We start from the raw sequence: 27,679 nt of genomic DNA, 5'->3' as shown, positions 1-27,679 counted from the left end.
AACATCCCTACAGCTGCATCCTCTTTCCTTAGTTTCATCCTCTCTCCTCAGTTTCATCCCCTCTCCTCCGTTTCATCCTCTCTCCTCATTTTTATCCTCTTTCCTCAATTTCATCCTCCCTCCTCAGGTTCATCCTCTCACCCCAGTATCCTCCTCTGGAGGAGCTCAGGTGGAGGATTCTCATTAGGTTCCTGTCTGAGGCCATTTAACAAAGACTGTCAGGGTGTGGAGGTTCTGTGTTCTGTTGTGGTCTGCAGAGAGTTTTTGTGCTTCCTTTGTTCTGCTGTGCCTGCTGATTAAATCTGACCCTCAGCTATTTTTACAGAGACAGCTGATCTATTTTTACCGGGACCTCCCAGGAGACTGAATTAGTCTGTGGAGATGTGACAGGGCCTTTGGTTGGCACTGAAATAATAAAACAAATAAAACAAAGAGGAAATAATAATCTCTCTGCTGGGTTTTTCAGTCTGTTGTCAAATCTTTTTGGAGAAGGAATCCACATGACTAAACGAGACCAATGTTTGATCTCACTCCAGTCTGGTTCAAACAGTCGCTATGGATACCTGCTTTAGAAGGTGGACCTTGTTGGCTTGGACCAGGCTTTGGTGTTTCTGTCAGACCTTAATTTAGCAATTTAGATAAAGTCCATCAAACGTTAATGTGGTATCATGACACCTAACAATCTCAACTCAGCTGAGCAGAGGTCTGGGAAAGTGTAGACACCTGAGTCATGTAACATTTAACACAGAGCTCCACAAACCCCTTCAGTGTTTGTAAGCAGCCACAGCAGTGTGCACAGCTGAGTGCAATGGTTGATCAAGCTACGCAAGAAAAACACATTATACCAAAAACCTTCACTTTGTAGGCGTGTTCAGACCTCCACAACCAAAGACCAGCTCACAGACCACTGAGTCTGAGACCAGGGTCATTAACAATGGATCCAGAGAGCTACGTCCGGACAGAGGCCTGCTCCAAGTCCATCAGAATAATAATGATTTAGTATTTTAGGATTTATGAATATCATTTTTAATTAGGGCTGGGAGATAAATAGGAAAACAATCAAAACCAACATTTAGCTTAGTGACGTAAGACTGCCGTGCCAGTACTACTAATACACCACCCCCTTAAAATACACTACTGCTTGTGTAGTGACATCTCAGGCAGCCAGGTGTTGCAGAGTGTGAAGGGTAACAGGAAAACAGCAGATTCAGCCTGCTATAATGTTTACATGCAGCTTAAGAAGTCAGACCATGAGCTTAGTCAGACCCAGATCAGACTATTAAGATGCGTGTACACAGCTCAGTCAAACTGAGAACAGTGTGAACATAGCTTCATCCACACACATACATAATGCGATTGCTGCTGGACTCTGGTTGGGTTCAGCAGGACTCTGAACAGAAGCGTCATGGAGGGAAAGTCAAACACTGAGCTGACAGCTCAACGCCAGCAGCTTGGAACCAAAAAGGAATTTCTGTGTAAGTCGTTTGGACACACTTTGGCTGCAATAAGGATAACATCAACCAGGAAGTACTGAAGTGCATTTGTCATAAGGGGAAAGTTATTTTCTACAATAACAACACAGAATCAAAATTATTTAGTTTGCTGCAAGAAATACAAAGTTATTTTCTCCTTTTCTAGAAACATTCCCATTCTAGCTGATGTGTTTTTGATCCTGTGATTTCAACAAAAAAAACTTAAATCTCATAGTCGTCAGTTGAGAGTAAGACATCCTGCATTAACTAAAATCGAGGTAGGAGGTTCAGTTTATCCTGATTTTGATTGTTTCCATAATCGCCCAGCATTATATTCAATAGTGTGATAATAAATCATAGTTTGACTGTGAATGTTGAATCTGTTTCCATGAATTATTATTTAGACTTCCTCTGATTATGTACTCTCCATGTTGAGTCCTTACAGTCCTATTTGGTCATGATCTCGACTCCAAACCAACCTTTTCATCAACTCCGCAAAGTCAAACCTGGATTCAGAGTTTCATCAGTCCATCTGACTGATTACTAAGGTTGATATTTAATAAGTCACAGACACAGACGTCGCTGGTCAGGATTCAGAACAACTTGAGTCTACATTGGAGTATTATTCCTTATGGCCAGCCACAGAACAACCAGATGTTTTTTTGCTGCTTGTTGTTTGAAATCAGAGTTTAAAGAAGGGTACCTGTTCTGAATTGAAGAAACTAGACTGTGTTTTCTATGCCAAAATGAATATTTTGTCAAAATAACAGCTTTGAGATGGGGCTGGCTCCCTGCTGTTTATAGGTAAAGGAGCGTCTTCTTTACTCATAACAAGCTCAAATGTTGCAGCTAACATAATAAGTGTTCAGATGAACTGCAGATGTAGATTCAGTGGTTTAAAGTCAACAAGCACAGAGAGCCTGCAGGATCCCCAAGCCAACGTGTTTCAGTAGCTGATCTATCTGCAGCAGAGGAGCCGTTCCCTTATCGACAGCTGGGATCTGTTAGGAAGCACAGATCACAACTCACAGGAAACACACACACACACACACACACACACACACACACACACACACACTCACACGTACAGGAAACACAGCATTCCTCCAGCCAGACAGAGGGGACCAGATCCAGACTGTAGCGGGCGTGTGTGTGTGTGTGTGTGTGTGTGTGTGTATGTGTGTGTGTGTGTGTGTGTGACCTCGCTGCAGGAGTGTAGCAGTGAAATTAGGTCAGGATTATTCCAGCTCACATTACAGTTCCCTGCAGCCTTATGTAAGAAGACTTCCTCACACTGCTGCTACTGTACTCTCTCTCTCACACACACACACACACACACACACACACACACACACACACACACACACACACACACACACACACACACACACACACACACACACACACACACACACACACACAGTGTAATGGAGGTTGAACTCTGTATCACAGCTACGTGTATCTCATCACCTCCTTCTCAGATGTCATGACTCTCCGTTCAGGGATCAAGCTCCCAGAGGATGAACTGTAATGATTCTTTATGACCCTGACCTTTTCTCGGGCTCCTCTCGGGTCAAAGGTCAACAGTGCACACAGGTCACATTCCTTCATGAATACAGACACATAATTCTGGTGATTATGCAGCAGATTTGAGGAGCATATTTCAGGTTGAAGACAGCAGTTCAGCAATTCATAGGAAAATATAAATATTTTGACAGTTATTCCAAAATTAACTCATAGCTGCCATTGATGACTATAGACTCCAATTCAATTACAACTATTTACTGGGTCTGTAGATTTTAATATGTTTTTCAGCAGGGGAGGCGGGGTCTGGAAGAGCTTATCAATCAAAATCATGATGGTAAAAACTACTGTGGGTGAGAGCGGTCCGCTCTTTGGACGAGAGCTCAGCATGGATATGAGGAGAAGATGTGAGATGACGGAGGCATAGAGAGATGCTGCAAGTTAAAAAAGTTCAAGGCAGCTCACGATCCAACTGAGGATGTGTCGTGGTCGTTCAGAGGAGAGATGGCAGAGATTAACATCATCTAAAAAGGTATGTTTTGTCTGGATAAAAAACAGGAACTCTTCTTAGGTTGTTTTAGATGTTTACACAGTCATAGAAAACAATGTTCTGTGGGTCTCAAAAGATTGTTCAAGATGCCGTGACAGCCAGTAAGTTAATAAACCACAGGGTCTCCTGGAGACATTTTAGTATGTTTATTATTTTTACTTCCGCATAAAAAAAACTGTGATTTGAAGGTGACGTCACAGAGAGGAGTCCCTCTGCCTTTGCCTGTCTTTGACATTAATAAACATGGATCAGACTGTCACTCCTGTCAGTGAAGAAAAAGAAGAAAATCTGTATTCTATCCATATGGTTGTCCTCAGGGTTATAATTATGAGCCTGTTAGGAAAGATGGGGAACAGGGCCATTGGAGAGCAGTGCAGTCATGGTGTAAGGAAAACCAGAGGAGAACACAGGTGGACTTATTCTACTGCTACTATCAGAGAAAAGAGTTCCTTTAACCTGCAGCACGCTCTTTAAGATCCTCCCTGATACTTCCAAACCAAGCTTCCTTTGGCCAATCCCAACATACTACAGGCAATAAAATACAGCTATCAGCTATCAGCTACCATTAGCTGTGCAGACGACCCCCTCAGGTCACACTGGAGCCAAACCCAGCACAGTGGTAGCTGACATGTTGGACACTGAAAGTCAGAGTCTGTGCAGAGCTCCAGAGGGAGAGACCTGGAGCTAACATGAACTTCCTGGCTGTAGCAGTCAAAGCTGCTCACTGTATGAATGGCAGAAGAAGGCAATGATGTGTGTCTGGAACACAGGTTATTTATCATCCTCCTATAAAAAATAAAACAGAGTCAGGAGAGCTTCTTCTTTCCTCTCAGCTCTTTCTCTGTCTTCACTCCCTGCTGAACCTGCTTTGGAGGACAGATACTCTGCTTTCAAACACAGGCTAAGAGAGGCTGTTAGAGATTACTAACTGTGTAAGAATGTGATTATGCAGAAACATAAAGCTGGCAGTAAGTGCACAGCAGAACATTTAGCTCATGCTACAGTGTTAAATGAAACTTAATGGCTTTCCTGTCTGGAGTGGGATGAATAAATGGATATGAAGCAGTGAGGTGAGGAAGCATCTCGTCTCCTCTGGAAGAATGTAGGTCAGTCATGTTTCTGTGTGTCTCATCCACTCTGACATGATGTTCCCTCCTCCCCCTCCAGCTCCCCGCTCCACTTGTTACAAATGTTACATATTAGTTACAGAAAGGGAGACACGTGGAGTCAAACAGAGGGTTATACGGATCCACCTGGGAGCAGGAACCTGGAGAGGGGTCCAGCTGCAGACCTCCAATCTCAGGAGGCTCCATTCCCCCACAGTCAGAAGGAAGTGACTTTGGCATGTGAAGTTAAAAAAAAAAAGAAGCATTGATCTCATCAGAGTCGGCACAATGAGACACAAACAACACTGCTACAACTTTAGGGACTTTTTGACTTTTAGTAAGTCGTTTCAGCCCAACACAGCCCTCTAACACCCCGTCACTGCTTAAAATGATTGTTGAGTGCTGCGCTGGCGTGATCATATGTCAACACACGCGCTGTCTGCGTGCTTGTGCATGAAGGAGCGCAGTGTGACTGCGTCCTTAAGTAGGCCATCTAGTGTCTCAAGTAGTTATAGAAAGGTGTTATTTTTCTTCTCTCTTTCTGTTTGAAAATATTTACCTGTTTAGAGTTTTCAGTGTTGTTTACATAGAGTAACTGTGATATATTTCTGGGATGAAAGCCAAAATTTTGTTTTACAACTGAAGTTACATTGATGTACGCAAACCGCTAGCACATAAATGCAATTTACCATATACATTATCATCAAGCTAGCGCTTTTTTTCTAAATTGTTTTTGGTAGATAAGGAGATGTACAAAATGCCTAAGGAAATATTTATGTAAGAGAGTGATGTTCAGTTCTTTGTGTGTTCAGTTCTTCAGTCAAACTTCAAGCAGAAAATCCTGAATCAGAGTTTTCTTTGTAAACTGTTAGCATCTGCTAAGCTAAGGGCAGGCTGGTGTAATATAAATAATCAACCATGGAATCATCAAGCATTAAGGGAAATGATGATGATGGACTGAACCATTTCTAGCAATTCTTAACAGGAGCTTGTTCTCCATACCCATCCCTATATTTACCTCAGTACGAATAACAGTAGACCTCAGTGAATCTATTCACTGCTGTATATCATCAATCTAATATTAAAACTACTGAGGAAATGAAAACAGTGGAGATTGTTACACCAAACAGAAAAGCCCACCAAGTCATGTTATTACTGATGATGCAACTTTAATACCTTTTCTTTTTTCAATTCTGTTGTCTACCCAACATAACTCTAGAGGCAACAGAGGAGGAGTGGAGCCTGCAAGACAGTCGGCTGAGAGTGGAGGTCTTTTCCAAACTGCCTACCACACCAGCAGTGCCTACTATTTTGTCCGAAATTGAGTCTGTAGTAGGCCGTCTGTGAAATTTCGAAAGATCTGCAGTATGCCAAAAATCCCCAGATTTTGATACAGGAAAATGTATCAGTATGCAATGGAGCAGTCTACCTGGCATACTGTTTACCACAATACACGGCGCTATTTGTCTATCCAGGTGGCAGGTTTTGGTGATTTACCACCATCTATGGGATGAGTCAGAATTACAATTACATCACAACACTAACATTATACGGTCCGTGAGATAGAAGTGAAGTGATGCGAAAGAAACACAAGTAAATCTAGTTATTTCCACGTATAAAAGAGGCATTTAATTCAACAAATTCATTTTGATCCATCCAAAACCATTAATTCAGGTTTTAAACCATACTTGGATTATATAGAAGTGGTTTTTCCATCAGCTGTAAAAATAAAAATCCCTGCTAGATTTATTTTCAGAAAATGATATAACTTTTGGTATAAAATTAAAAATCAAACATGATGATTCTGCTTTGATTTAATTAACAAAATGATCAGCTCCACTTCCTGAAACTGAAAACCAGAGTAGTAAACTACAAAACAGACCCGGCAGCCATACTACTCACCAGATGCCAAAGCAGTAGGTAGTATGTGGCGCCTACCGCATGCTACATTTACATGTAGTATGTAGTAGGCTGTTCAGAAAACTGTCCTGGGAGGAACCTGTGACCCTCTGGGGATCATAAATACTGAAAGTGCCCTTCAGCTGTCAGAGGAGCTGGTTTCAGATGGAGGTGAAATAGTTGTAACTGATCACAAAAATGTACAGTAATCAGAAGTATTAGAGAAGCTACATGGTTTCAGAAACAGGACCCCTGACAGTCACATCAAACAGCAACCCATGAGGAAATCCCCAAACCAGCAGTTCCCTGAGAGTCCATTGGGGTCCAGCTCCACCTCTCTTTATGTTTCTTTGCTAACTGAGAAACAGTTGGAGTTAGTGTTTGTGTTTGCATATCAACATGTCTTTTGAGGAACCAGCAGGTGGAGTCCCTGAGACAAACTGTGTGTCACCATGACGTGTGCTGAGGGTGGTCCTGCCCGGTGTGGCCTGGTGAGGACCTGCTGCAGTCGTTGGTCTGCAGGTGTTGGAGGTTAAAGTTTCTAATGATAAGTGAAAGTAGCTCTGATGACCTCAACACCTGCAGCAGCTTCACTACCAGCTCTGACCATGATAATCCATCAGTAAACCATGTTAATCTGCTCTAACGCTCCTGTTTCATGGATTACAGAGCAGACAGACTGAGCTGCTGATTGGCCTCCTCTGGGGTCAAAGGTCACTGACACTGTAAACTGTCAGAATATCAACCATGAGACTGCAGCAGACTGTGTGTGTGTGTGTGTGTGTGTGTGTGTGTGTGTGTGTGTGTGTGTGTGTGTGTGTGTGTGTGTGTGTGTGTGTGTGTGTGTGTGTGTGTGTGTGTGTGTGTGTGTGTGTGTGTTTTCATCCATATTCAGGCTGAATGCTAATTAGCCTACTCCACTTCTGATGTCCTATAAAAAGCGAGCACAGCAGCCTCTGGAGGACTTGGAGGGACACATCTGTCCTCCTGCTCTCCTCTCCTCTGTGCCACCATGACGTCAGTGGATCTGAGTGTTTACTGTCACACTCACAGTGCTTACACACACACTGCCCTGCATGTTCAGCGCTACAGGACAGTGTGCTGTCTGGTTGTTTGTTGATGGCTGGAGCCTTAACTCTCTGAAGTCTCACCCTCCAAACACCAACAGCTCTGACGCACTTCACCGACATGGAAACAGGAGACCTGGGTTTGAATCCCAGAACCCCTGATCTGACTCAACGAAGCTGCCCAACATATTATTTTTCTGTTTCAATACTGGATATGTTATCTATGGTTTATTTTGGATAAAATGTACACTTCAAAGAGGGGGTATTCTACTTTCCTGTTTTCTAAGCATGGGCATAAAGTACCAATCCTGAATGTTCTGATCTGGTTCATGACACATTATAGGGCCGGACCTCAAACACCAAGGTCTGCTCACCCCCTGACAGGACTCCAGAGGGCTCTGCCTCTGATTAAGAGGGACAGGGGTTTGTGGAGCAGTACGTCTTCAAGAGACAGAAGCTCATAGAAAAAGGCTGAAATAAGAGCTTTCTAAAACAGCAGAGTAAGAAAAATAGGGATTGATTTGACCTCTAAATGAAGTAAAGATGCTACAAGGTCACCACAGGGACTTAATAATACCCCTCTTTAAAGTCACAATACCACTCTTTATATGATTCTGAAACTATTAAACCCTGTTTTTATTAACATTACACACAGCACCATCTCTTATAGTGTGTGTTTGTGTTTGTGTGTGGGTGCATGTGTGTGTCAAGGCTGACTCAGTGTGTTTTCTCCCAGCTATCACTCTGTTGGCTCACACAGTGTGCCTATTTTAATCCTCCTCTCTCACTGTCCTTTGTTACACACATTAGCTGATAAACAGGACACACACACATACACACACACACACACACACACACACACACACACACACACACACACACACACACACACACACACACACACACACACAGATCCTAATGAATTTGACATGTACGGGCTGATGTGTGGTGGTGTTTGTGGAGCCGTCAGCAGAATCTCTGGATGTTAAAGCTTCTCTCAGCAGAAACTCTCCTGACGTTGTCCTAATGAAGCTCTGCTTTCATCTCAGTTAGACACAGCAGCCTCTACAGAGGACTTTGGTGACCTTTGACCTCATCTGGCTGACAGTCTGATAAGGGATGGGTACCGAATTAGGTACTTTTATAGGTACCGACCGAATTCTGTCAAAAGTACCGGGTATCGATTTATGTAAAACCAAAAGGTACCATGTTTAGGTACCTAAGTGCATCCATGTGACTGTGAGGGAGTGGAGGAGTAGGTAATTTTCCATACTGGACATGAACAGCAATGCAAGGTTATATATTGAGGAATAAATTTGTTAAATTGAATTTTTTTTGTATTTCATTGTTAAACAAATTGATTGTGTCTCTGAACACAAAAAAGTACTGAAACTTGGTACCGTTGAGTACCGGTACCGATTGCCAGGTACTGGGCATCGGTACCGTATCATTTTAAATGTGAAAGGTACCCATCCTTAAGTCTGATACAGTAGTTAAAATTAAAACATTCTTTATCACCAACGAGAGTTGTGTGTAATGAAATTGTGGAGTAAAGTCAAAGTCTCACCTCAGTTCATCCTCATTCAGCTCATTTTCTTAATTCAGGGTTAATTTCTTTCTTCAACAACACTCCTCAAGTTTATTTATACAATACATTTAAAACAACAAAGTTTGACCAAAGTGCTTTACGGAACAAAAGATAAGGCAACAGGCTTACAAGCTTTCTGTCTTCTTTTTAACAACAAACCATGAACTACAGCAAAGTGAACCACATCATTTTGACTACAGGGAGGGTTAGTACGCACAGGGAATTCACCAGCCACCTCATCAGATCAGCACCTGTTCACCTGCTGGTTCACACTGATCCCTAACCAGCCAGCAGATCTGAACCTCAGAGGCACCTCCAGTCTTTGGCACCAAGAATCCAGACAGTTTCAAGGGGACATATGCTTGTTTCTCCTTTTCACTATGCCAGACTAGGATGCCTGTAAAGCATTTCTGCCCTCAGTACAAGTCATTTAGTTCCTTCATTGGCCCACAATAGCATTCTCAATATCCTCATTTTAGGCCATTCTGAAGATCTCGTTGAAACACTCCGTTTGGAAAATGACCTCCAGTAACCTTGCAACGTCACAGCCCTTTGTGCTCTGATTGGTCAGTCCTATCAGAGGGGTGGAGGGGGTAGAGCCAGGGGGTGGTTTTTGCAGCATGACAGTATTTACAAAATCGCCACTTTGAATGGAGCAGACCGAGCGAGTTTGCTGTTTGCCAAAACTTCACCGTAAGGCGTTGATAGCACTAATAAAATGGCAGAGTGTAGGATACGTCCTTTTGTATTGGACCCCGAGTCAGACCTGGACAGTTCTGCAGCTCAGGAGGAAGAAAATCCACCTGGACACAGATCATCTCAGGACATTTCAGTGTGGTGAGTCAAACCGGTACTGTAACATGTAGAGTTTATACGTGGAAATATAGGCCGACTTCACCAATAAACTATTTCTATAACAGGGCTCCATTCTGCTGCTTCACTTTTCTCAGTCTGTTTTATCCATCATGCTGAAAGTGTAGTCTAAAGATGGCCTCTACCGTCAGTCCGTCACTATCTTATTACCGCAGCATTATTGTGGTCCAGGTTCGCAGTGCATGTCAGAACAAGTATGCAAATATCACAGTCTCACAAGTATTACGATGTCTGCTAAAACTACAGTGTTTTAACTGCTAATTCACCATGTAAAGCCGAGCTGCTCAGCAGAGCAGAGTCCCTGCATCCAGCATCTGAGGGGGATACTCGGTGGTGGGTGTATCCCTCGGTGGCGGTTGTGTGACTAACTGACATCACAGAGGAGGAGCTGCTTTATCAGATTACTCCAATAAAAAGAAAGGATCCTCGTGTCGTCACGACGGTCGAAATCTCAAAGCCAAATGGCAATGACCTATTTTCAGAGGCATCAAATCTCGTTCTTGGATATCAGAAAAAATACAATATCTCATTTTTTGAAAATTCAGGGGGTGAAAGGTCTTGTTTTCAACTTGATTATATTAAATGTAAGTACTAAATCAGGGATCAGCATGATATGTCCCCTTTGATGATAAAAAGGGTCCATGAAAATTAACATGCAAAAAACAGATCTGTAAACTTATCCTTGTTGGTTTAAGGAGCAGGATTATATAAACCATAAACGACACTCTACAGTACTGAATCACTCTGAATATAATGCCGTTTATTTAAAAACTCATACCTGCATTTGACCTGCTTCAAGTATGGCCTGCTTCTTAAACCAACTCCTCTGCAGGTTTTCTTCCCATGGTCTCTAAGAGGTATCGCTGTCATCTGAAGCTGGGGTCTTAAAGTCTGAATGATAACCCAGCAGGAGCCTGGATCAGAAAGTCTCTAACGCAGTGTGTTTTTGTTTTTATTGACTGTTTGTTTCATCCTTCAGTGCAGTCCTGTGTCTGCTCTGGCTTTCTGCTGGCAGATCTTATTTTCTATAAAAACCAGTCCACTTCAGCGTTTTCAGGGCTCAGCGTCCTGAGACTATAAACACCACCTCAGTCAGCTGTTTTCAGGCACTGCACGATCAGCTGAAAAAAAGTTTTACTTTGGGAAGAACACTGCACTCATCAATGTCACTTTTCTCCTCCTGACCAATCACAGGCAGGAAGGGGCAGGACCTCGACGGTCAACCTATCCACATTTGTCACTTTCAGGGTTTAAATTCAAGGTCAGAGTGGCTAAAGGTGACTCCTTTCACTCTCCTCTGGTTGTCTTTTTGAACAAAACCATATATTCAGCCGGAACATTTACAAGAGATGATTAGGGAGCAGGAGTGCTGTGTGATGGCTGAGCAACAGGAGGCGATGGAGACAGACCCTGAATCTAAAGATCTTTGTTCATGTTCATGAGAATGAAGTTTCAGCCAACATCTCAGCTTCATGCTCCACGTTTTAACATAACTTTTACCATGACGGACATCCAGGCCAGGGATGAGACCAGATACAGGAGGATGATCCTTCAGATGGAGACGACTGGATTCAAAACATCAACTTCTCAACAACCAGACAGAGAGATAATGCTCTCTGAACCCTGAGGAAAAAAACACCACGCTCCAGGAAATAAGATCTGATTTTCCAAATAAAGACCAACAAGTCATCACCAGACCACAATAATGAGGAGAAATATGACCACCAGTAGAAGCAGGAGACGCAATCAGTCAACAAATGAGAAAGTTGAAACTGGTGGGTACGGAAACCAGTGGTTAGAGAGCTCTCAGAGAGTCTGGAGGCTCTGTAACACAGGACAGGTAGAGACTGAGATCATTTCCTCATCACCTGTCCAAATAAGACAAATATTAGACAGATTTTTACCCAAATTTACACATTTCTGCTCTGAATTTCTTTATCTCTCCAAACAGGAATAGATGCAGAAGATTCTGGGTGAAGGTCAGACAGGCTGTAGTCAGAGACTGTTGATAAGGTGTTATTAAGAAACAACAAACATCCACGACAATGGAAAAATAGATCATAGTTAGTTTGTTTTTTGTTTTCATCTTATTTTTATTTTTTACTTTTGTTTGACCTATTATTTATTGATGTTTTTTGTTTTTCTTCATAGGGTATTTGAGTGTTGATGTGTTCTCTTAATCATTTTATTTGTTTACTGGCTGTGGCAACATGTTTACAAAACATCATGCCAATAAAGATTATTTTGAATTTGAACTTGAAAGAGACGGAGAGGGGACAACCTGCATTGTAAAATGTCAGAAAGCAAGTTCACACACACACACACACACACACACACACACACACACACACACACATATACACACACATACACACACACACAAACATGGTTTAATCTGCAGCTGCTATCCTGTGAATTGGTTGTGAACCAAGAGGCCAAGCAATTTACTCCTCACAAAGGCCATTCTACTCACCGAGCAGTGTATGTGTGTGTGTGTGTGTGTGTGTGTGTGTGTGTGTGTGTGTGTGTGTGTGTGTGTGTGTGTGTGTGTGTGTGTGTGTGTGTGTGTGTGTGTGTGTGTGTAGGATCTGGAGAATTGGACAGATGATGGGACTGGGAAGACAGGGAGAGAGGCATGATGGGAGTTTAAAGAGAGGAGATGAGAAAAAAGAAGTGAACTGTGAACCTGTTCCAGCACCACAGCGAAAAGAAACCTGACCTGAGGTGAGATGGTCTAACAGACACCTGTCACTGATGGGTGCTGTGCAGCTTCCTGTCAACAGTCTGACAGTCAGCAGGTGAGCACCTGAAGGACCTGACTACAGTCAGCTGTGAATGAGGAGCAGTGGAGAGACTGTGACAGAGGGCTGAGCAGAGGCGCTGCAGGAAAACAGAACAAATGCAGTGTCACCAGAAATCAAGCTCTCACTGTTTCACTGGACTCTAACCTACAGCCGCTCCAGTTCTTTCTGTCCACTCACAGCAGCTTTTGGATGAAACTCGACTGTAGATCGGTTTCTTTTTTTCTCCTCATGGTGAGCTAAACGTAGAGCTGGTTATTTTCCACTTCAGGGAATGTTTCTCACAGAGTACTGCACTCAGTTTACATGTTGAGACTTTTCTTCTCCTACATGAGAGTTATGAACAGGTGAACTCTCTAAACAGGTCTCAACACAACTGCACACACCTCTGATCTTTCCTGAATCTGTGAGGAACTCTCACTCTGTGCTGGTTTCAGGGGACAGGGGTGGTACACGTCCTCTCTGGGCACATGTGTGAGCTTCAGCTTCACAGCTTCCCTCCCATAGGAGCTGCTCCTGTTAGCCAGCTGCTGTTAGTTAGCTGCTGTTAGTTAGCTGCTGTTAGCTAGCTACTGTTAGTTAGCTGCTGCAAGTCAGCTTCTGTTAGCCAGCTGCTGTTAGTTAGCTGCTGTAAGTTAGCTGCTGTTAGTTAGCTGCTGTAAGTTAGCTGCTGTTAGTTAGCTGCTGTTAGCCAGCTGCTGCTAGTTAGCTGCTGCAAGTCAGCTGCTGTTAGCTCGCTGCTGCAAGTCAGCTGCTGTTAGTTAGCTGCTGTTAGTTAGCTGCTGTTAGTTAGCCGCTGTTAGCTAGCTACTGTTAGCCAGCTACTGTTAGCCAGCTGCTGTTAGTTAGCTGCTGCAAGTCAACTGCTGTTAGCCAGCCACGGTCAGCCAGCTACTGTTTGCCAGCTTCTGTTAGCCAGCTGCTGTTAGTTAGCTGCTGTAAGTTAGCTGCTGTTAGTTAGCTGCTGTTAGCCCGCTGCTGTTCTGACTGCAGTCCAGAGACCACTAAGGAGACGAGTAATGAGATGACAGTGGGGGCAACTGAGATGAAGACTTAGGAGATGACTGAGCAGAGGACAGATGAGACAACTCTTCTGTCTCCTTTGTCAAATGGGTGATTAGAAAACTGAAGAGTGAATGAGGAGAGGAATGAGGAGATGACTCAGGAGATGACTCAGGAAAGGACAGAGACAGCATATGAGAGGAATACGGAGATGACAGAGGAGATGACAGAGAAATAGGATAGAAGGAGGACAGAAGAGATGACAGCGGAGAGGACAGAAGAGAGGACAGTGGAGAGGACAGAAGAGAGGACAGAAGAGAGGACTAAGGAGACACCAGAGGAGAGGACAGAGGAGATGACAGAGGAGATGATTTGATGATTCTGAACCACAAACACACAACAACAGTTTTGAGTTACTAAAGGATGCCGTGAAAACCTCTCCACCCCTCTGAACGGAGCGGTGGGGGAAGCAGTGGACCTGGCCCTCCTGAGCTCTGAGAGAGATGAAGAAAAGGAGCAGTGGAGACAGGAAGTGAAGGATGGTTGAACAGAAAGATGGAATCCATAACAAGAGAGTGAAAAAGAATCTGCAGGGAAATTACATGGAGAGGTCCACCCCTCTGTCTGTGTTATCCCTCTCTCCTTCTCTCTACATCATTAATCTCTCTCCATCCATTTACACTTTCATTATCCTCTCCTCACGTCTCCCTCTCAGCCCTTCCCCCTCCTCTCAGCTCCTCAGTCTGTAAATCATCCAATCAGGCACAGAGTAGACCCCATCATGCTAGAGGTCAGGGGTCAAGCGCAGACAAACTGGGAAGAGGCGTTTCCAGCAGAGGAGGGAGAGGGAGAGGGATGGATCCAGAGATTCAAGGAGAAATGAGACAGGGAGGCAAAGACGGACGCTGCAGGTTGAAGATGAGATCGATGCAGATTATCACTCAGATGATCTTTAATCTCTGATCAATAACCAGTTAGATTACTTCTGATCAAATATTCCAGCTCCATTCTTCATCAGCCCTGTCTCTACTGTCACATGTGTGAGTTAAACTGTTTCCAACAGTGACAGGACCAAGTGTTGAGCTGCTGTTTAAGGTTTGATAATGTCCACCACCTACTCTCCTTCACACTTTGTAATGATAGCTTTAATCCTCTGTTCAGAGGTGAATCAACATTTATCTCGTTGATTTCAACGCGTCAGGTCAGGAAATATTCAGAGTTTTACCAAAGGGATCAGTTCTGGGCCCTGTTTTATTTACAACCTATATCATAGCATCCTTTATTTGACTGTGATAATCCATTGTTGTGAAATTAACACTGTTCTGTGTAGTTTGACTGACTCAGTAAGGTTTGCTGTCTTGTTTTAAATGCTCATCAGAAGGATTTTGTATCCAGATATACTAGCAAAACTGAATACATGCTTTTTCCCAGGGCAAAAGAACCTGGTTTTGAACCTCATCAGCTCAAACATTCCTTTAAAAAGTGTTAAGTGAAGCAGTTATAGTTGGACTTGGACTCAGTCTATCATTCTGCTCTTAGCCTTATAACAGGAGGTTTATATACATGGGCTGGTTGTGTTGTTGAAGCACAGAAATTGGTTTAGTGCTGTCAAGTGATTAAAAATGTAATCAAGTTTATCACATGTCTACTCTGTGATTAATCATTACTGATCACACATTTACTTTGGGCTTAAGATAGTCTTTAGAGTCCGAGGAAGTAATACAAGTGACTTAGAAACATTTTTGAGTAGTGCTGTCAAATGATTACAATTTTTAATCATATTATTTAAATGTAATTCATTTTAATCATGTTTCATTTCGCATGAGCAAACAGACTAAAGAGAAAGGGAATATTTTTTAACTTTATGTGTTAATTAAACATCGTTAACAGTTCATGATAGCAAAAAACTTTAGGCTTCTTGATGGAGCCTTTTCGGGCAACCTGCAAAACTTCTGATACAACATGTCCTCAAAGGCATTAATGGGTCTGGAGTTCGTTGAAATCCATTTGGCTCTTGGGTCAATTTGTCCAAGGTAGACTTACTGAAGCCCTGGTGTTCAATAAGGGTAGTTTAAACTAAGCCAGGTGACTCATTAGCCAAAGTGCTAGCAGAAAAAAAACTTATGTACAGAGTGTACATAATACTTTTGTTGTCTTTTTTTCACACAAATATATTCAGAAAAACTGCCCCAAATGCATCGGCAGCAGCATTTTGAGGTCTTTGGGTCATTCTGCAAGGCAGATGAAATAATTGTTGTCAAATTTTTCATCAGATTAGTCACAATGATGGGAGTCATTTGCATTAATGTATTAATTTTGACAGCCCTAATTTTTCTATTAGGTTCCCTTTTAAAGCAATGTGTACTTTTGACTGTAAATTTACAGTTTCAAAGTACTGACTTTAAACACTGTTTATTCTTCTGTGGAATCAAAGTGCAGTTAGAGATAGGTACCTTACTTATTTGAAATGATTTGAAATGATACCAATGCCTCATACCTGGCAACTGGTATGGGTGCTCAGCAGTACCAATTTTTTGTACTTAATGTGGGTTTATGTTCTCATAAATATTAATTTGTTTAACAATAAATTTCAAAGTTTTTCAATTTAATATTTTTTTTCCCAGCAAACTTGCAATGCTGTGTTCATGTCCAGTAGGAAAATGGCCTACTCTTCCCTCCTCAAGTGCAGTGAGTTATTATATTAACCCTGCACTTTGTCTTTTAAACTGCATTCCCTCATCCTCCAGTTAATCTTATATAAAGACGTATCATTATGATTCTGTTATTGCAGTGATGTGATATGGGTATCATGGGCATAGTATCACATATTGTAGTTACCCAGTAACCCCTCCCCCATTCTGAACACAAGACAAAATGAATCATTGCTGACAGACAGAAGCACAGTGACTCTGATTTTCTTGTTTGACTGAAATCTGAATTTGATTCAGCTCCACTTTAAGAACCAATCCAGTAATTCTGCTCGTGAGCTGATCTGTTCATCCTGAGAATAAAAACATCACAAGCTCCTTTTCCAGCTCCCTGTGCAGGTGTCACTTTATTCTGTGTGATGAGGGAGGAGAGAGCAGAGGCTGATGGAGGTAAAGATGATAACCATCTGATTGACTGCAGGCAGAGGAAGAGACAGACCGTCAGAGATACAGACAGAGTGAGAGAAGAGTGGAAAAGAGAAGAGGGACAGAGTAGGGAATTCTGTAGACTAGGCTGTCCTTAAGTTCCTCATTCTTTAAGCTGATGTTCTTCATTACAGGTTACAGGTGTAAACACAGAAATACACTGTCTGCTTAATCCCCTTGTTCAGAACAATCAATCTTTATTCTGTTGCATGAAGTGAGTGCATCACACACTGAAGCATGATTTACTTCAGAAATAATTAACTCTAAGTCTGTGATTTAAATATGTGCCTTAAAAAATATAGAATCTAACAGTGACAGGAGATGGAACCAAGAGGCCTTTAAAAGGCAGCACACACACACACACACACACACACACACACACACACACACACACACACACAAAGAGAGGCACAGTTAATGGAACACTCAACATCATAAACCGCCTCATTGCACAAAACGAGCGTTATTTGCCAGCAGGGTGTTCTAAGTGCTGTTGATCGATGCCAGTTCACTGAGACTGAGCCAGGCTAACGTTCCCCTCTGGTTTCAGTCTTTCTGCTAAGCTAGGCTAACACTGTGCTACATAAAACACAGAGATGAGGCTGATATCAGTCTCCATAAAAGGTGTTTGGTCTGTTTCTGTGAGGTGAAATGCTCCTATTACAGAAACATCCTGCAGAGCTCAGTGGGCTGTGTTCACGCTCAGACAGGTGTTTCAGGCACAGACTCTCATTTTGGTGAAGATCTTCATCAACAGGTTTAAAAAACTAACAATGTGAATGGATGCAGAGAGCGTAAGGTTAGAGAAATGTAGAATACAACATGCTGTGGATCCTGAACTGTAAATACAACCTGCATGTTTTATCAATCAATACAGCTGTGTACCAGCACTGAATAATCAATACCACAGCATTTATGGCTAATGGAGGCTGGGATCAGGACACAACGACACAGCAAACAATGACACTGAGCTACAACACCAATGTTTGCAAAACCTTCAAACTTTGTATCTAATCAAATGTTAGGTGTGCGTTTTTGGGACAGTATTTCAAACTGTTATCACAGAGAAATTTCAACAGAGCAGCTGATCACTTAGCAAGTGATCAGGTCGCCTATGCCAAGGGCCGGTCCTGTACACTGCTATCAGAGCAGGGTGACAGGTTTGCAGCAAACAGACTTCACTACAATAAACTGCATTTCATGGGTGATTAGACAGATAAGCTGCATTCAGGAGCTGCATGAGTTGTGATAAGCTAACGCTACAGTATTCAGAAGCTACATAATACAGCTTCTAAAACTGTAACATTAGCTTGATGTTGGTTTTTGCTAGCTTAGCTGTTTCATCACTCATGTAATGCAGAAAATGGCAGTGAAGTCTGTTTGCTGTGAACGTGTCGCCCTAATCTGACATCGGATTATCATCACTTTGTAAAAATGTGTTCGCTTTGGAAGAGAAAAAACAGTTGCTGTGCCTACGACGGCCAAAGAGACACTAGAGGTCATTACGTAGTGGGGATCGAGGGGAGTCGATTCTGAGAGATGTGTTTTCACCCCTTACCCTGGACCCTTAAAACAGAGGGCCACAGGGAAGGGGTTGACGAAAGGAGAGGGATAAAAATGAGAATTGGGACTGGCCCTTCGACAAACATGGCTCTGTAGTAGTAGAGTGCAGGTGCTGCATGGACCTGTCTGCAATCGTTCCCTCACTCACTGAGAACATTTGATCATGAAATATAAAATGGGAGATAATATCTGTTTATATCAACATTTTATAACAGCATCTCCACTTTTGTGGCTGAGATAATTCCTCCTAAAAAGCACATGTTCAGTTTTTCAGATGACCCTGACCTTCAGCAGAGTTTTTATCTCTGGGATTTCTTCCAGTGATACAGAATCCAAACACGGTATTTGAAGGTTTTCTTTGTGCTTTGTATGTTTCTCATTCTTCCCTCGCTCCTGATCCCTGAATGAAACACTGAACCTGTTTAATGACAGAGAGCATAATGTGTGAGCTGACAGCATGTGACAGCTTGACACCTTTGTCACATTTTATCAGCCAGTCATCATAAACTCAGTCTGCTCGACATTTAATCTGAGATAACGACTGTTTCAGAGCTGTCAGTCATTCCAAACAGAGGACAGGCTGATGTTTGACACAGATACTCTGATTTTAATCTTTTTTTAGAGCTACCTGTTAAGATCAGGGCCTGTGTGTCCATCACTACACAGACAGAAGCATCAGTTTTCAACATTCTGTTAAAGAGGACATATCGTGCTGATCCCTGATGAAATACTTACATAAAATATAATACATTTGAAAACGAGGAGCAGGATGGAGCCCTGTTATAGAAATAGTTTATTGGTGAAGTCTGCCTATATTTCCACGTATAAACTATACATGTTACAGTACCGCTTTGACTCACCACACTGAAGCGTCCTGAGATGATCTGTGTCCAGGTGGATTTTCTTCCTCCTGAGCTGCAGAACCGTCCGGGTCTGACTCGGGGTCCAATACAAAAAGACGTATCCTACACTCTGCCATTTTATTAGTGCTATCAATGCCTTACGGTGAAGTTTTGGCAAACAGCAAACTCGCTCGGTCTGCCCCATCCAATGTGGCGATTTTGTAAATACTGTCATGCTGCAAAAACCGCCCCCTGGCTCTACCCCCTCCGCCCCTCTGATAGAACTGACCAATCAGAGCACAAAGGGCTGTGACGTTGCGAGGTTACTGGAGGTCATTCTGGAAACGAAGCGTTTCAACGAGATCTTCAGAATGGCCTAAAATGAGGATATTGAGAACGCTATTGTGGGGAAATGAAGGAACTAAATGACTTGTACTGAGGGCAGAAATTCTTTACAGGCATCCTAGTCTGGCATAGTGAAAAGGAGAAACAAGCATGATATGTCCTCTTTAAGAAACAGTCTGTTTGGCTGTAGCATTAGTTGTGTGCATGACTACCAAAAACTGGCCAGTGAACTAAGTGTAACATGAAAGCGAGGCAGGTGCAGAATGTCATATGTCCGAGGAACTTCATGGAAAACCCCCGTACTACAAATACTGACCCTGGCTGTGTACTCCACACAAACAGGGATGAAAATGACAAATGTTGTACCTCCTACATCCTACATCTTCATACTTTTCCAAAGGAACAGTTCAATCCCTAAATACCTGTTCGCTTCCCATATTTAGTCTTTGACGGTAACACAAAAGCACAAGCACCCACCATCTTTTAAACAGACAAATAGGTGCTGTAATCCTGTCTGTAGGTCTACCCCCATTAAATTAACCAGTTAACCTGGCTCATGGGTTCCTCTGATGCTTTTTTTCACCGTTAGCACTAACGCTCATGTCTAACAGCTGGATGGGCATACACTCAAATCAAACTCAAATTTAACTTAAAGTAAACTGGTAATGTTCTCTTCTTTCAGCTTTCAGGACCCCCTTAAAAACGAGATGCTGCATCTCAAGGGGCTATCCTAACTAATTCAAATTCACATTCAAATGATTTAGACCTGATTCAGAGGCTCTTACCAGGAGTTTTTCAGTGGGCTTTTATATTTCAAGTGTGAGGGTTTTGGGTCTTAAAGCCTGTTTATGTTGGGCCAGCCCTCTGACGGTGAGTTTGAGAGAAGGTGGAAACACACAGACAGACAGACACACACACACACACACACACACACACACACACACACACACACACACACACACACACACACACACACACACACACACACACACACACACAGGCACACGCACTAAGCAGAGCTGGCTTCAGAGTGAGACAGTAAACACAGATTCAAAGGTTCAGCTGGACAGCTGGAAGAGCTATCAGCACATTTCACACATTGTGTGTGTGTGTGTGTGTGTGTGTGTGTGTGTGTGTGTGTGTGTGTGTGTGTGTGTGTGTGTGTGTGTGTGTGTGTGTGTGTGTGTGTGTGTGTGCATGTGTGTGTGTGTGTGTGCGTGTGTGTGCGTGTGTGTGTGTGTGCAGAATCGTGGGGTGTTAATGTTTACCTGAGACTCATTCATGACGTTTGTTGTCAAATATCCACTTTGGTAGTAAGTGATGTTTCTGAAACACCTGAACAGCCCACCTTCACCGTCACTTGCACCCCCATCTAGCACACACACACACACACACACACACACACACACACAAACACACACACACACACACACACACACACACACACACACACACACACACAAACACACACACACACACACACACACACACAAACACACACACACACACACACACACACACACACACACACACACACACACACACACACACATCTTGTATGCACCAACCCTCCTGTTGCCCCTGGCAACTCCCTGCCGAGAGCCAGGAGAGCAGGGAAATTGAGATGTGCGGCCTGTGTGTGTGTGTGTGTGTGTGTGTGTGTGTGTGTGTGTGTGTGTGTGTGTGTGTGTGTGTGATGATTAATATTGGCGTGTAAAGCTGAACACAGACGAGAGTCCCTGTACACAGCCTGAGGAAACCCCGCCTGTCCTACCACAGACTGCTGCTGCATCTGTATGCCAACACACACTTACACCCACACTAACACTGATACACAGACAGTCACACACTCAACAGGGGGACACTTTCAGGTGTTTTTCTCTGTTGTGTGAGCAGCTCTATAGATCAGTCATTCCCAAAGTCTGGGTCCTGACCCACAGGTGGGTTGCCACTGATTTTTATATTTTTATTGGTCACCAAATTAGTTTTCAGAATGTTTACATGAAACTTAACCAGAAGAAGTCTCCCCTCCCTGATTTGTGTCCTGATGATTGGCTCCTCACACTGTCATATCTGGTTATTTTTTCATCATTAAGGGTCATCGCCACAATGTTTACCGTAACTGGAAAGGCAAACCGCCATATCTTTCCTACTGTTTGCCAACAAAGTGTAATGCATTTTCCAAATATGGCTCTTAGGCTAGTTAGCTGGTACAAAAGATGTTAGATGATGCAGAAACATCATTAAAGAACCTTTTTTATCTTTGCACATTTATCCTGTCAATTGATAAACAGATGACATATTTTGGATTGGATCACCTTGCCTTGTTCCTCCAAAAAAGTTTGGGAAACACTGCTGTAGATGATACAGCAGACCAACTGAAGGACAGAGACCAGGCGTGAGCTGATAACTGGTGTTTCTTTTAGACTCTGGTTGTTTCCTGTCTCATGTGAAGCTGATGAACTGCTGGTGAAAACACATGAGCTGGATCTGTGTGGCTTTTTAAAAGCTGCTTCAACAAAACAAGACATTGAAGAGGCAGACACAGAAGTCTTAAAAGCGACTTCACAGAGCAGTAAACAGATATACCACTGACAGAAATATTCAGCAGCTCTGTGGGTCTAAGAATAAAATAAACCACTTCAGATAGGTCAAATCAGCCAGCAGCAGACGCTGTCCACGCTGCACAGAAACATCCTGAACTAAAAATCATTTTGTCTCTAACCTAGAGTTGCACAGTACAACGTTACTGAGAAAGTATCCTGATCAAGTGGCAACCTCTGGTCTAAGAATATGAAAAAATGTGGAAATGCTAAAATCTGCTGTTTCTCCAGTGTCAACTTGAGGCTGGCTCCAGAAGTACAGGAAGTCACATACACACCAAGCCAAAGCAGAAATTAACCTTTTTTACAGTCTGGTTCAAAAAACATCTCCTGTCTGAGTCGCTACTTTCACTATCAGCACACACTGTATAGCAGGTGTTTTGTTATTTTTTCTAACTCAGCGGTTCACAGGATGTTAAGGTCGTGAGCTCGCCCAATCAGTGGCACAGGTTCACATGACCAACAGGCGCCCCATAGCTGTACGCAAAGCCCTTGCCACTACCAATATGGCCGCTATAGCCGGCGTGCTTTATTTTCTGTGTCAGAAACAGGCTCAGGCTGCCCAACCTCGCTCTCTTGAGTGCTGCACCAGCGTGTTAAGTACAAATACAATCATACACACATACACACACACACCTATAAGCAGATAAAAAGACACACTGAGAATCATCTCAAACACATCAGGTTAGCTCCTGTGTGATCAGAACATCAAACACTTGAACATGATCCCAACACACACAAACAAACACACACCTGTCATGGAAAGCCTCCATGTGTAGAGGTGTGTGTGTAAGAGAGTCAGCAGGCTTAAACATGACATGGACCAGGTGGGGAAACATGGGAACTGTTGCTGTGGAAAAAATGAGACTCACAGTGCAGGTGTGATGATGTAACTGATGATGTCACTGATTAACTCAAGGCAAAGCAGCCAATCAGCTGGCAGTACAGAGTGGTCAGAATGCAGAGGAAGTTAAGAAACCAGTTTCATGTACCAAGGCTTTACAATCAAGTTTCCCCTCAGAGCGTAGCGTAGGCTGTTTATTCTTAAGGTATGACACCTGGTGGAGAGGGATCTGTGAGCCACCTGCTGTCCTCCGCTTCTATACTCCACATCAACACAGAATCTAAGGGTGTTGAGAGGATGACCCGTTTTGTCACTGCAAGCTGTGCAGAAACACCAGAGCAAAACAGGCAGCAAAAACTCCACTGGGATGCAGTCTTGGATGATCGTATTTTAATAATAACTACAGTCTCAGGGTCCAGTTTGGTGAAAAACATGGTGTGCATAGCCGTTTCACCCACGGCCCCTTTGGAAACTCTATATCTCAGTGGCGGTATTTCCTGTGGAATAAGAAAAAGCTGAAGAAATAAAATCCTTGAAAATCTTTTTTCATGCAACATTATCTCAATATAACACAGAATGTTTTTTCGTGCTGACGAATTATTTATTTTCTTATCTCGATATTTGATTTCAGTCTACAAGAGCTACCACCGTCTGGTCCAGGGGTGTCCTAGAAAGGTGAAAATGGCAGGTCACATTTCTGAATCAGTCAAATAGAAAGGAGTTTGTCAGCCTCTCTTCTGCTAACCCAGTAGCCCCTTAACAAACCCAGTCAAATAAACAAGCTAACGTAAAGTCTGACTTACTGCTAGGCTACAGCTACAGCTGCAGCTACAGCCAGTGTCTGGAAGCTGTTCATGGCAGCTCTTTAAGGTTGGTGTCAAGAAGAGCACCTTATTAATTAATTTGTTATGTCATCATCGATGCTGTGGGGTGGGGGGGTTGCCGGTCTACCGATGTGTCCAGTTGTTGTGGGCTGGGCCGAGTCAAAGTCCAAGGCTGTTTTTCAGTCCCAGGCCGCCACTGGTAACAGCTAAAAACATGTTTGTGTTGAAAATTTTCACACCTCTTTTAACAGACAGCTGTATGCTAAGCTAACATTCTGCCCTTTGCTTTAGCACACAACACCACGTTTATCTCCATCAGGAGTATGGAGACACTTACTGTCACAGAGAGTATAAAGGTTTGTAAGAGTATCATTTTATAAAGTGAAAACAGCATCGAGCTGTTCAGTTCTCAGGACAGCTCTGTGCCGCTGACTCACACACAGGTCAAGCTGGATGTCTGGGATCATGACTTCTTTCAAACTTTGCCGTGCTCCTCCACGCCAGCATTGACCGGTTAAAGATGAGATCTTCATTTCTCTGCAGCTTACAACAGAGTAGTGATTTCCTACTCTAAAAAGTCCTGACAGCACGTTCAGCTCCAGCTTTAGAGGTCTGAAATGAGAACAAACATGTTCAGACATCTCAGACGTCTCAGAGGAGGCGCTGCAGCTTTGGTAATAAATCAAAGCATAAGAAGAACTGAGAGTCTGATCCAGAGCAGACAGGCTGACAGGTACAGGACATCAGATACACCCCCAGGCCAGACTGACACTCTTTAAATCAATGAAGAATGGTGTTTATTATAGATTGACCCTATAACACCAAAAGTATCATCATTGATGAGTTTTAAAGACCTCTATCTCATCAACATGATAAACAGATTCCTTAAAGATGCTGTGAGGAAGAGCTTTTGGTGATTTACAACACATCCAAGTCTCTATGACAACACCACACCAGCTGACCAAGCTTTAGTAGTGAGATGAGAGATCTGTGTTTTTCTCTGCTGAAAACGATTTCTGTGATTAATTTTGTAGTGATGGTGGACACTAGAGCCTAACTGTCGGACAGAAAAAGGACAGAAGAGCAGAAGGAAGATAAACAGGAGAGAGATAGAGCACAAGCTAAAGGCTAAAACACAAGCTAATCTGTTTGTGTTAATGTCCATTCCAACCCACCTGCAGCAGTTATTCTGCAGTGGTCTGTTCAAACTTGAGAGTCTATCAATAAAATGAAGAGTGAGGTTATGTTAGTACGTTAGCGTAGCTCTACCAAACTGTTGAAAGATACCTTACTTTGTGGCGTTGGATCTGGTAAAAAGTCATCTTGGACAAAGAAAATTTGTCTAGATCTAATCTCCATTCATTTCCAAAACAAACACACGCCTTAAGAGTCAGGTCTTCACCACAGTGTGAGACCCGGGGCCAAAAGGTGGCGCTGCAGTCTGATTGAAACATCCACCTCATTGCACATTTGAATATATAGTTTTGATTTGAGAGCTTGCACATCCTGGTGGATTAACCATTACAGAAACATACAAAGAGTTTTGGCAGTCAGCTAAATACTTCATTACTTCATTTAGGGCAGAGGTGCCTTTCACATTTGAAATGACACAGTATCAATGCCTGGTACCTGGCAATTGGTATCAGTACTCAACGGTACCCATTTTTGGTGCTTCTTTGTGTGTTTATGTGGTGATAAATATACATTTGTTTAATAATAGAATCTCTTTTTTCAGTTCAACAAATTTATTTCTTCATATATAAACTTGTAATGCTGTGCTCATGTCCAGTTTGGAAAATTACATTCTCTTCTACTCCCTCACAGCCACAAGGATGCGTTTAGGTACTGAAACATGGAACTGTTTGATTTCAGGTGACTTCAGTACCCATCTCTGATCATTAAACACTGGTTGGTAAGCTAATAAATTTCACCTTTGAAGCAGGGACTGAGAGGATTTCTCTGCTAAAGGTGCAGCTGAGTCATTGGTGTGATCCTGGCTCAGGAAGCCGCTTCTTCCTCTGTTGGTAAACTTCACACTGAGAGGGAAACACTCAGGGGCAGGCTGTCCTGACATTTTCAGGAAATATTCAGGACCGCCTGCTTGTCTGAAAAAAGGGTAAGACACAAACACCTTCACACACGCACACACACACACACCCTCAGCTCCCCATCACAGCCTGCAGGCACAGTTTGTGAGATAGATCCTGAGGAATGTGATAAAAACAACACAACAAGCTGCATCAAGAACATTTCCCCAGACACTCTCACACACACACACACACACACACACACACACACACACACACACACACACACACACACACACACACACACACACACACACAGATCAGCTGTCTGACATGCTGACAGGCCTGCCAGGAATAGCTCTGTCGGTACAGGACCAGTGAAGCTCAGAGAACTCGGTGAACTGCTGGTTCCTGCCCTCAGTACAGACCTCTATAACACCTTAGAGCACCAGAGCTCACACTGCCCGCTTCAATGCTCATATTTACAGCTTCACAGACTATCAGGCAAACTGCAGATCTCTGAGCTGACAGTGTAATAAAGACAGAGCCTCGGGCTGTGTCACTGGGTGTGTGCAGGATCGAAGAGGAGCTGTCAGTGCGCGTAACGTGTTCAGTCCTGCTCTTCATCCTTCTCTCTCTCTCATACACACACAGCTGTATGTGTGTGTACGTGTGTGTGTACGTGTGTGTGTATGTGTGTGTGAGCAGATAAATGACAGATTGGAGCACACTGAAGCGCTAAAGCCCGCTCAGGCTCAGATACTCACAGGGACAGACATCTTGCTGCCGCTGCTGTCTCTCCACTCGGTTCTCTCTCTGTCACTCGGTACTTTTCCAACAGATCGAGGTTTTCTGCTCTGTCAGTCCACCTTCAGTCCGTCCATGATCATAGAAACATCCAGCTGTGGCGCGGTGTCTGAGCGCAGTGTGTCCGCAGCAGAGCGCAGGGTTTGCGGCTGCAGCAGCGGAGAGAGGCCGCCCCCCTGTCCAGCTCAGCCCGCTGTCCGTGCCCCTTCTATCGGACTCCCTCACGGCCTCTTCGAGCACGATCTGTCTGGAAAAGCAGGAAAAGACGCAGGGATCAGTGGAGAGCTGCTGCCGTGATGTTGTCTGTACCGGGAGTAACGGGAGCAGTCTCCGCCTCTCCGTCTGCGTCCGTGCGTCCTCCTCAGACGGCAGCTCGTCCAGCCTTAAAGAGACCGTCCCCCTGCACACACCAAACTTCCCTCAGTCTGTAAAAGGCACAGCAGGGTGCCCCCAGAGGAGGATTAATGGAACAAACCCCTACAGGCGCAGACCTGAGGCTCTGTATGTTGTGCGCCATGAATGACTAATGAAGTGATGAGAGCTGCTGCAGCGATCACACCTGAGTCTGAAAAATAAAAACACTTTATTTTCTCTGTGGCCCGATACACTTCATCCAGAAAGTCTTCACAGCTTCACTTTTTTCACATGCTTTTATGTTATTACTTCATTTAAAATGGATGCCCCCCCCCCCCCCCCCCCCCAAAAAAAAAAGAATAAATAAATAAATAAATAAATAAATAAAATTAAATTAAATTAAATTAAATTAAATAAATGAATGAATGAATGAATAATAAAATAAAGTAAAATA

The 27,679-nt window shown here is 43.2% G+C and overlaps 1 protein-coding gene across 1 annotated transcript in view; it reads right to left on the bottom strand.

The window, feature by feature from the left end:
• The window catches only part of bcar1 (BCAR1 scaffold protein, Cas family member), an 88,686-nt gene extending 61,431 nt beyond the window's left edge, over positions 1 to 27,255 (bottom strand). The window contains exon 1 of the mRNA XM_074676808.1: positions 26,832 to 27,255. Within this exon, the coding sequence (XP_074532909.1) occupies positions 26,832 to 26,843 (12 nt within the window). The 5' untranslated portion in view covers positions 26,844 to 27,255. The remainder of the gene's footprint in view (positions 1 to 26,831) is intronic.
• Between the last annotated feature and the right edge of the window lie 424 nt (positions 27,256 to 27,679).

The sequence above is a fragment of the Halichoeres trimaculatus genome, unplaced genomic scaffold (assembly GCF_033239565.1).
Source record: "Halichoeres trimaculatus isolate MK-OKI-2021-1 unplaced genomic scaffold, fHalTri1.1 fHalTri1_scaffold_10, whole genome shotgun sequence".
Lineage (NCBI taxonomy): Eukaryota > Metazoa > Chordata > Actinopteri > Labriformes > Labridae > Halichoeres > Halichoeres trimaculatus.
This window is presented reverse-complemented; position numbering and strand designations above follow the sequence as displayed.